The following is an 11,629-nucleotide window of genomic DNA, read 5'->3' on the forward strand; positions in this document are numbered from 1 at the left end:
AGGAGTGAGAGAAGCGTTTAAGACATGCAAATAGAGAACGTCGACATGCATCTCATGTTGTGAACAACAAACTCTACTCGACTCAACTTGTGACTAGCGAACCTCTGCTTGACGTTTTAGCCAAAAAGTTTTGCTGCTTTGCGTTAGACAAAGACTTCTGATACAGACCCAAAATAAATGGAGTTAAGAAAACTTCCTCATGAAAGAAAAAAGTTCACTTACTGATTTGAAGAAAATGATTAAATTAATTCTTGACATGGGGGGGGGGTGTAATTGGCTCTAATCTTAAATTAGATAAAAAAATTTAAAAAATTATTTCATTTAATATCAGTACTTATTAACTGTTCACTGATTGCTCAACCATTTTTGGTCTGTTCTGTAAATCGAAATAAAAACATTCCAGTTGAATAGAGTCCCCAACTGTACAAGTACATATTCATAACAAGTATTTTCCTGCTACAAGATGTGTCCTCATTAATGTCGTCTTTGTTTACTTAGATGTCTTTTTAAAATTACCCATCTTGTGTTGACCACACACATACTCATATCTTGTGGCTATGTGTTGCCATTACTTTTGACATGTTTAATTTTTAACTGTTGGCAGTTTCCATATTTAATGGTGGACTATCATGTAATCATCTACTTAAAGAGCTCTGTTTGCATACTCTATCAAATGCTATGTGTAAAGATCTTCTGTTGTCTTTATGAGTCACAAAACGATCCTCTTGTATCTCTATTATTTTCTTTTTCTCCTTTTCCCATTCTAACTTAATAGTATATATAAAATATATACTTGCTATGAATATTTTTTGTAATAACTGTTAAAATCTTTGAATATTATCATTTTTTTTTTTTTTTTTACTTTATCTCATATCCAACAGTTTTTTTTCTACATACAATGTCTTACATAAATGTTTTTTTGTTTTTTCTAAAACAGTAAAATCTGCTGAATCATCCGGGTCTCCGTCACCAGCCAGCCCAGCACAACGGATCAGTCAGTGCTCTCCTTCTGAAGCCACCCATTTTGGCATCTTGAAACTTGATGATTCCAGGAATTCCAACAATTTTTATTCCTCAAATGGTACCCCAGTCTCCAACCAAACTCCAGGTAGCAACCAAAGAGGAAGGCGGTCTGGTATGTTTGAATTTCTGACTTTACGCCTTTCTAATATTCAATTAGCTGTACAGTGTGTATCCCCATTTTGTATAAATCAAATAAGACACCTTGGTGACATTTCAGTGAACTCTTAGATGTTTCATGATTGTTGAGATGAGGATTTATAATTTGTATTATATGCTCTATTATTCTTATCTTGGTTGTTATGTTCACAATGTTCTGGCTGATGTAATCTTCAACCTTCTTCAGGTGCGGTTTTTCAAACTTTGGAACCTAATAGTCAAAGTTAGTAATCAAAACTAAATTTTGAACTGAACTCCTTAATCCACAAGGTAGATTGTTTTCATTGCATCAGTAGTTACTGAGTAGAAGTTTTAATTTTAGAGGGTGTCTCAGACGTACTTGGCAAGAAAGTGGGAAGGAAAAAAAAATGTCATATCTTGGCCATTAATTCTCAAAATTGCCAGTGAATTTCTTTGAAAGATCTTTTACCAAATACGACTCGCTTAAAGAAACCACCCTGAGCCTCCACCACAGTCACAAGAACTTGAAATTTAACTTTCATTTTATCTTTCAAGAAACCTCTAAACACCAGTTTAATTTTTTTTTTTTTTTTTTTTTACACATGAATCACCACTTATCAAGGCCCGGAGGCCACTCGAGGATAAGGGTTAATGGGTATGCGTTAGTCAATGTGATTATTGCGTAGTAGGCATAAGAAGTGGAAGTTTTGTAAATTGGATTACATAGGGGGACGGTTCATTAAGAACTTATTTACATTGGACTTGAAGACAATCAGATTGTAGTCAGCTGGAAAGCAGGCAATCAGGAGAAAGTTCCACAGGCGTGCAGTTCTAAGAAAGAAGCTTTGTTCATGGGATCTACATTTAGGTTTAGGCACAGATAAAGAGTGTGGGGTTGTAATAAGATCGGCAGGAAGGATCAATACTGACACTTAAGAATTTATGAAAATTCTTAGAACATTTCTGGGTTTTCCTGGATGTGTGATATGAAGCGGAGTTCTGCTGTCACACATATTTCCGCAATCATCCTCTAAACCGAGCACTTGACAACAATGGACAGCAACTCAATATAGACAAAAAACACATCCTACATTCAAAAATAAATCTTGCTGACAATAAAAACCGGACAACTTGATTTATGTTAGCTTACAGAATGCCATGTGCTGAGATCAAGGTAAAACCGGTGTCGACTGAAAGTTGTCCCTCTTGTTTCCCTAATTGTTTAGGGTCTTTATAACCTACCTTGTCCAAATTCAGAAGCATTTTATTCTAACTTTTGTCCTAATGAGACTTAGTAATTTGGCTCCAGTTAAAACATATGCATTTGTACAGAAGATATGTTTATTTTATGAATAAAATTTTAAAGCAAGAAGGTACTTCCTAGATAGGTGAGGAAAGGGGAAGGGAGCTCAAAGCAAAAACAGGGGTGGGGGAGTTTGTCTCTCACGCTTCAAATTAGCATTTTCATTGCTAAAATGTGCAGATTGGATGTTCACATTTTATTTTAGATGTGCACAAACATCTCAACAAAAGACTATCCATCTGACATGCTTAAGTTAGAAATAGTATTTTCGTCAATACATGCATAGATTGAAGAATATCTGTTCTTGTCTTCTAGTTTGCCTTCTTTTAATCAATAATTGCTCTTAGCATTAAAACTGTCTTTTTTTTTTCTTTTTTTTTTTTTTACAAGACTTCATGAAGCGCTTCAATTTTTTTTTTTTTTTTTGCTATAGGCAGTGCCCACTCGTTAACAGCAGCAGTTTCACCAGCAACGGTGACCATACCTCATTGTCGTGTCCGTCAAGTCAATGACCCTATTCTCCAGCTGTTGCATCCCTTACACAAAATCATCTACATCACTCAGGTTTGCAATGCTTTTCTTACCGTTACCCTTTTTTTTCTTTTCTTTTCAGTCTGATTTTAAGAACATGTAACTAATTTTGTTTGTTTTAATTCTTGTTAATGTTCCTCATCAAACATTGGTATAAAATATGTCATTGTTAAAAGCCATAAACAACACTACTTTCTCCTACCAACCCTAAGTCCGAATAATAATGTGAAAAATAAACCGATTACATATCGTCTTATAGTGTTCCTTGTCAAATTTATGGTAAAAAAATTTAGTTAATTGCACTAAAATTAAAACAACTGTCCATATTAAAATTATATTTTTAATGCACAAAATAAAATTTTTTATAAGATATAGTTTGCTTGAAGCACTGTGTAATATATATATAAAGAAGTCATTGAAGTTTCTAACTAGTGCGACTAGTTAGAAAACTAAACTTCATGAATGCAAAAAATGGAAATATGTCAGTGTTGAGAAGTAGGAAGAAAACGGTGATATTTTTTTTTAATAGTTTATTATACTAAATCTTATTTGTTTAGTTAAAACTTCTACACAGTATGTGACCATATTCCATAATATATATTATAAAGTAAAATCTCTTTATCAAATCTGAGTGTTTCAAATTTCTTAAAACTTGTATGGACTAGTAATGTTGTTTTTTATGGCTATATTGCAGTAAATGTCACTGTAAACTGCAACAAACAAATTATAATAATATAAAAAAAAATAATTTTTTTATGTTTTTAATTAAAATTGAATTTTATTATGATAAAATTTTTTTAAAAAAAGCACAAAAATTGCTTCCATCAGAATTTTACTGTTTTAAATTTTTTTAATTAAAAAAAAAAAAAATCCCAATTGGATTTTAATGAGTTTGAGAAATTATAGACATATTAATCAGGAAAGAGATTGGAAAATTTTGTTTCTCTTATGTTTCTTGCCGATCCAGTCGAAATAATTTTAAATAAATAATTTAATTGTTGTTAATCTTAACAGCTTCCTCCTCCTCTGCATCCAAATAGAAAGAGAAGAGTTATTGAACAGTTCAAAAAAGCTCTGTTTTCTCAACAGAGTACTTCTGACAGCCTTAAAAAAGAACTGAAAAAGGTAAGCTATATGCACACATTAACAACAGTTTTCTTAGTTACAGTGACCGTTGCATCCCCCTCTTTTTTTTTTGTAAACATTTTTTGACAGTATAGTTTCTTTTAAAAAAAGGCATTTTGGACCTGGATAGAGAGAGGGCTATCACCTGCCAGCGTCAATGATAGTGAAAGGATTATCCTGCTCTACTGCCAGTGAAACATGCTACAAGAGCTATACCATTTTGCAAGGCTCATCTTTTAACCAAGTCACAATCAAACGAATTGTGCAAGGGAATGCAATTAAAGAAGGGTTAACAACTCCAGATGGCTTCACTGCCCCTTGAGTAATAAAGTAAATTTGTCAGCAAGAAAAGAATATTATTTAATTTTTTTTTTAGATTCAAGTGATAGACCCATCTTCAGTAGCTGGTCTAAAATGTGTCACTGATATTATGGACTACATACTCCCCCCGCCCTCCAAACACACACATACAAACAACCGAGACTGTCAGAATATATTAAGTCAGGAAAGAAATAATACAAAATGATGTGGAATGAATAAGTGAATTACAATAAAAAGACTGTCACATTAATTTGAACTTTCCAGACAAATAATGACATGACAATTAGTTTTTAACTACTAGACAGCCAGATAATGTTGGAGAGAGTGAGCTGTGGAACAGGTAGATTTAACCACTTCCAGTGGTCAAGTGAGAGTAGCAGGCAAAAAGACTGGACATTTAGAATTTCTTGTCAAAAGTAGATATATTTAGTAGATGGAGCAGACCAGTATGAGGAGTGAGACATGCAGGCAAGTTTGGAGGATGTCATACGACAGAATTAATCTTAACTGGGATTCTGAATTTGAAAGATGAGAATTCAACTCAAAAGTGGACACTAGTAACGACCCCCCTCCCCCAAATCATGTTTGTACAATGTATATCATCATCTCACTGTGTTGGTCCATGCATCAACTGTGATATAGATATTAAGTAGGCATGACTGTAATAAACTATAGAGAAAGCTTCAAGTTAGTGAAATTGGTCTCATATTTTGTTTTATCCCAGTTTTGTTTGCTTTTAATGGATCTTGTGGAATGGAAAATGATTGATGTATTTATGTTTGAAAGTGCTATCTAGATTTCGTTTTATATTTATTTTAATTTAACTGGTTTTGCAAACTTGCTTTTTCCTGATTCAAACAATCGAACCAAAGTGCAATAGGGTGACTCTAATGAGTCAATTTTTTTCTAATATTTATAGAAAAATGTTTAAAGTTATTTCACAAGAATTTTTTTTTATTTGTCAGAAGATATTTTAATTTTGGTCACATGATCTGCTTATTGCTTCTTCTCTAAGAAGACAATGATGAAAAGTGAAGAGTGGGGTTATTTTTTTTTTTCTAAGTGCAAGTCCATAACTTTATGATGTATATATATATACTTGTGATGGAAAGAAATATTGTACACCAAAAATCACAGATCAAGTGTTTTTATTTTAAATAAAAAAATCAAATTTTATGGCTAAATGACAATCAACAATTTTTCAACACCTTTTTGCAGAACAATTCCAAATGATAAAAACTTTTGCTAGATTTTAGAAAATTAGTCTTAATATAGGAAAGTGAGGGGCTTAGAAAAACTAAAATTTACTTAAAAATTATTTTCTTTGTAAAAATAAAATTACTTGATCAACTTACGTGATTTTTGATGTACAATATTTTCTTTCCATCACATGCGTGTACACCATAAAGATTTTTTTTAGTTTTTCTTTTCTTTTTTTTTTGACGGGGGGGGGGGGGGGAAATACACTATTGCCTTTTTTCTTTTACCAACCACAAACTGAACTATTTTCAGCTATTGACTGGTTCCTCTGAGTTAATTGATCTTGGTTGTGGATTAACAGACGGTCATTTTCATGGACCTAGCACACTGAATTTCCCTGGACATTCCCCAGGACACAGCTGCTTAGAAAATAGTCGGAAAGATGAACAAGAAGGTGAGAGGAATTTTCAGTCTCACTTATTTGTTTTTTAAATAAGCCGCTGTTTATACTTTTTAGAAGATGCATCATTAATTATGTTTTCATGCAGATAAAATTTAATGAAAAAAAATAAATCCCTTGATAATTTCACATTCACAAAACTGATGTCTATCCAAAATAATTTTTTCCTCAAAGTAATTTGTTACTCTGTTTTTTCAAACTCTGCTGCTTGTCGTAATTTTTCACAGTCGCACTAGTTAGAAACTAGCAATTTTTACTCTAACAATTTTAATATGTCAATAAAATTCTCTGTATAAAAATTTATATTCATTGCTTGATAATAGGATTTTATTGTTTGTTAAACATTTTAATAAACAATACAAACATAATGTCCTGGTGCTACCAGATCAGGCTGTCCGAAAATATGGGCTTCCTAACTTAAATTCATCAAACATTGATGTCATTGATTTTTTATTTTATTTTCAAAACTTAATCATGTTCTGCAAATCTAAAACAGTTTTTCTCTACAAAACAAACTAAACTTCATGAATAAATATTTGAAGATATAAAGAACTTGAAGAATAAATCTTTTGGTGAAATGATTGAACCTGAAAAGTGTTGATATACTGTAAAACACAACAACCGAACCAAACATCATAAATAAATATTTGAAGTTATAAAAACTTTTGTCCAAAATTACTGGACCCAACATTAAATAACATGAAAAGGCTTGATATGCAAAAAAAAAAAACCCAAAAAAAACAAACATAATGTAAATATGTTTTAAAACTATATTTTTTTGTAAATGAAATTAGAATCTTTAAAGTATCTGCAGTATTTTAAAATAGTTCAACAATTTAGGGTTTGTTCATAGCAAAATCTATGCCATTATTGAGGATAGTTTGTTCTGTCCTGTGTAATTCTAGGAGGTCCCAGACTTTACCTTCCTGCCCTTTGAAAAGGTGGTTATTTTATTACTAATCGGCTAAAAATTCTGATAGGGTTGACCAGGTTTTTTTTCGGCCTGTCAGAGTACTTTTCCTCTCAAGCACTGGCTTTTCAAATTCCAGTTTGCTGCCATTGTATCTAATCTTCTCGTTGTGGGAGGGAGACGAATAAAAACTGGAAATCGCTTGTTTGTTATCTTGTATGTTTATTTGTTTCTCTCTCTACACATTGAATGACATCACAAAGTAATGATATCATCTACTAAAATATGTTAAAGATTCTTTATAATGTTCCTTTTTACTTGCCTCCCCATGAGGGCAGAGTTAGACACAAGGTCGGTTTTTAATGTAGGGAAAATCCAGCTCCCCAAAAAGGGACACTCTGGATAAGAACAAAAATTAAAATTGTCTCAGTCATAAAGGATTTCTCCTCCACTGACTGAGGACAGAAATGGTGAAGTGTAGTATCAGAACAGATACTACACTGTGATTTTGGCCCAAAGGCTAAGAAATAAACAACCTGTGATCCAAAGTGTTATAGGTTGTCTATGTGGACAATAACTGTATAAATATACTAGACAAACCATTTAAACACTGAAGGTCTAATAAATTCTAAATACAACAGTTTATAATAAAATTAATGAAAAGCGATTTAATTAAAACTTTTGAAATAATTATTAATTATGATGGAAATTTTGTTTTGATAGTTTTTCTCAACCTGGAAGGTCAAGGTAGATCTCAAAAACTGAATCCATTAACCAATTGATGTTTTTGCTAATAGAGTAATATTTTTTTTAAACAAGTTGCCAGATCAGATTTAAAGGAGCAATGGAAGATTTTGTTGTAAGTATTAGGGTGTTATTGTTAATTGGATCCTAAAACAGAAAATACTTTAACACAAATAGCACACAATGACTGACTAGACAGAGTCAAATTACATGAATACATATTTATTACAATATTGACAAAATGAAAGAAAAACAGCAACACTACAATACAGAACAATACAATAAAGTGGTACTCACTTTCATAGTGGCTCTAGCATGAGCAGTAGGTAATATAGTTCATTCTAGAGTCTTACTTTGTTTCAAGTGGGCATCGTTTCCACGAGGGGTAAAAACATGTATTTCCTTCTCATGCCAGGACACCCTTCTTCAATGGAGGTAACCCTTTGGTCTACTCCATAACTGGTGTTGTTTGCCCTTATTACTCTCCAATTTTAAGATCGGATATGATGAATTCAGAAATATCAAAAACAGAATTAAACATATTTTGGGGGAACTATCAAGTGAAGTAGTTAATGGAATTTTATTTGCATATTGATATTGAATTAATAGCGTAAATGTTCCGTGCCATGTTTTTTTATAGTTTTGAGTAGATGATTAAAAATGAGATCGATCAAACAATAATTATGTAAATGGAAAAGTGGATAACAAATACACAAATCAAAAACAGTTTTGGTCAACTAATATTTCGTTTCATTTTATTCAAAGAACTTTATCAAAATAACAAAAACAACCATTATCACTTTTAAGCAGGAAATAATTTTTTTAAAGGTAAATGTGATTGCTTATGACATGCTATATAAATGGGAGATGATGGTATTTAAGTGGATTATGGCATGGACTGAGAACTTGGGTATTCCAAGTTCGTATCCAGTCAATTCCATAGTAATCCTTACACTTAGTGATGTTGGCAACCATTATATGGTTCCACGAAGAATGCCAACAACAGAATGCCGCCAGTCAACAAAATTGTACCATGTTGATTCTTGAGAATTTACTTTTATTTTATACAATGCAAATAAATAATATTTGTCAAATTTCTTTGCAAATGTTTTGTAACGTAGTTTTGTTGTCATTTCTAGTGACCAACTGTGATTTGATCGACTTTGAAGTAGGAGTGACTTATGAACAAATGCAAGCCATTATTGAAGGAGCACTTATAGAAAGTGGCTACTACCACATGCCTTCATTAGTAGCAGATTTCTCCACTACAGCAACTGAACAGAATTATTCGCAAACACCCAATGCAACTGCTGCATCACACACAAAGTGAATCACCAAACTTTGACCAAATTGTTTGTATTTTATTATTTTTCTCATTAACACTTTATTAAGGATGTATTTTTTATGAATGCATTATACAATCCAAATTAAGATTTATTTTACACACACACATGAAATGTTTTTCATCAAAATTTAATTTTCTTCAGTTCCCTCTTTTCATTCATATTTTAAAAAATGTTACCTTCTTACCAAAAATTTTCATTATATTTTCGTTAAACAATTTTCTATTATCTTTTTTCCTATTTAAATTTTTCATTTTCAAATGACAACAGATGACATTTCCAAATTCTTATTTTTCAAATTCTTACAAGTTTTAGCTTTAACTCTTTTTAATTCATTGTTAAACTTTAAGTCAAATTTGTCAGGATTTATAATTTAGTAACTTTATCAATCGATGCAAAATGTAACATGATAATAACATGAATGTGACCTACATTCACACACGTATTCCTTTTTTTACATGAGAAAATTAATTAAAAATTAAGAGAATTAGTTTTTTTTTTTTTTTTTACACAGTGATCACCACTTATCAAGGCCACTCAGGGATAAGGGTTATTGCAAGTACATTACGTTAGTGTGGACATTTGATTAAGTGTTTACTTAAGGGGGTGGTTCATTAGGAATTTGTTAACGTTGGACTTGAAGACATCCAAGTTGTAGTCCGGTGGAAAGCAGGCAGACGGAACAGAGTTCTACAGGCGTGCAGTTCTAAGAAAGAAGCTTTGTTCATGGAATCCACGTTTTGATTTAGGCACAGATATAGAGTGGGGGAAATTTTTCACAGTGGATTCAGCTAGACGGGTGTTTTTTGTGAAAGATTAGTGAGGGGGACCAGAGATTGGAGTTCAGACGAGCACCTGGCATGGAAATAACGATAAAACAAGGATAGGCTCGCAACGTCTCTTCTGTGGGAGAGAGGTTGCAGGGTAGAGAAAAGGGCATCCCCCACTAAGCCACGAAGTCTATTTTGTACTCTGTCAAGGCAGGATAGGCTGTTTTTAGCAGCTCCTGCCCAGATATGGCAACAGTATTCCATCCTTGGACGTACTTGGCTTTTATATGGATAGAGAATTGCATCAGTAGTGAGATAACTTCTGGAGCGGTAGAAGGATCCCACCATCTTTCCAACAACCTTGGCAACAGACTTGATGTACGTGTTCCATTTCAGATCAGGAGTAAAGGTCAAACCCAGAAGCTTGTCAAAACACGGGGCCTCACCCAGACGAGAGCCATTCATCACAATTGATGCCAGATGGGGATCAGAGCATTGATGATGTAAAGATAGGAGTTTGGTTTTGGTGGATGATCTGCATTATTTTGTGGCAAAGATAAATGTCTTACCTCAGCAAAGACTTTGCATTCTATGTGCAGTCTGCAGAAAAAGAAAATGAATGTCAAGGAAATTATTATAGACGTTGAATATACTGATTCTAATCCAAGCTCTTTTGTCAGAACTAGTCATATAACTTTATTTAAAAAAAAAAGAAAGAAAGATTTTTTAACAGATGTGGAGGATAAAATTTGATTCATTGATAAGTGAAGTATTCTTATCAGTTGTATTTAAGTATTTGATTGTGATTTATAACATTATGATTCAACACTTTGATTTTTTGCGACTTCAGTTTTTTGTCAACATGCAAACCAAAACTTTTGACTTTTGATCCATACTCTGATTATTATTCTGTGTATCAAAAACGACAACATTTTTCATCGAGTCCTAATGTATCTACAACTATTATAATCTAGTTCAGTCGGAAGAAAAAACAGTTATTTCTTTGTTTACAAACCATACTAATACTTAGCTGCAGCGAATGCTGTTGTTAAGCAAGTCAGGTTTCTGCATAGAGTTCATGAAGATCGTGCCTCAGGATTGTCTGGTTTGCACAAAGTCATCTTCATTCATCACAGTTATTCATTACGCTGCAGAATTGTAGGTTTTTACAGTCAATCTGAAGAGCAGTGGGTCGTAGCGGTTACATGCGAAGTTGAGGAAGGTTTGGTCCAAAACACACAAATAAATGACACGGAAACAAGATTGCCATTTTCATTTCATTGATTTTTTTTTTACAAAGGAGTCATCACTTATCAAGGCTCCGAGGCCACTCAAGGATAAGGGTTAATGGGTATAGATTAGTCAATGGGATTATAGTGTAGTAATCATAAGTAGTGGAAATTTTGTAAATTGGATTGCTTAGGGGGACGGTTCATCAAAAACTTGTTTATGTTGGACTTGAAGACAATCAAATTGTAGTCAGCTGAAAAGCAGGCAAACGGAAGAGTTTCACAAGCATGCAGTTTTAAAAAAGAAGCTTTGTTCATGGAATCTACGTTTAGGTTTAGGCACAGATAAAGAGTGTGGGAAATTATTGATAGTGGTTTATAATCTTTTTTTTTTTTTTTAATTTTATCTAATATGATGAGGGACTATATTCTTTTGAATATATATGGAATTATCTTACTGTTATAGGTAAAAGAACGATTATTTATGCATATAGTTATTGAAACAGACACAGTGTGTATGATATTAAAAACTATTATTTCAGTTTTCATATTT

General features: G+C 32.6%; 1 protein-coding gene across 1 annotated transcript in view; it reads left to right on the forward strand.

Moving 5' to 3' along the window:
• The window catches only part of LOC145292104 (serine/threonine-protein kinase Nek10-like), a 150,866-nt gene extending 141,227 nt beyond the window's left edge, over positions 1-9,639 (forward strand). The window contains exons 27-31 of the mRNA XM_080138192.1: positions 938-1,135; positions 2,877-3,007; positions 3,989-4,099; positions 5,933-6,074; positions 8,874-9,639. Of these exons, the coding sequence (XP_079994318.1) occupies positions 938-1,135; positions 2,877-3,007; positions 3,989-4,099; positions 5,933-6,074; positions 8,874-9,064 (773 nt within the window). The 3' untranslated portion in view covers positions 9,065-9,639. The remainder of the gene's footprint in view (positions 1-937; positions 1,136-2,876; positions 3,008-3,988; positions 4,100-5,932; positions 6,075-8,873) is intronic.
• The last annotated feature ends 1,990 nt before the right edge of the window (positions 9,640-11,629 follow it).

The sequence above is a fragment of the Euprymna scolopes genome, chromosome 13 (genome assembly GCF_053919585.1).
Source record: "Euprymna scolopes isolate OS-2025 chromosome 13, ASM5391958v1, whole genome shotgun sequence".
NCBI classification, from domain to species: domain Eukaryota; kingdom Metazoa; phylum Mollusca; class Cephalopoda; order Sepiida; family Sepiolidae; genus Euprymna; species Euprymna scolopes.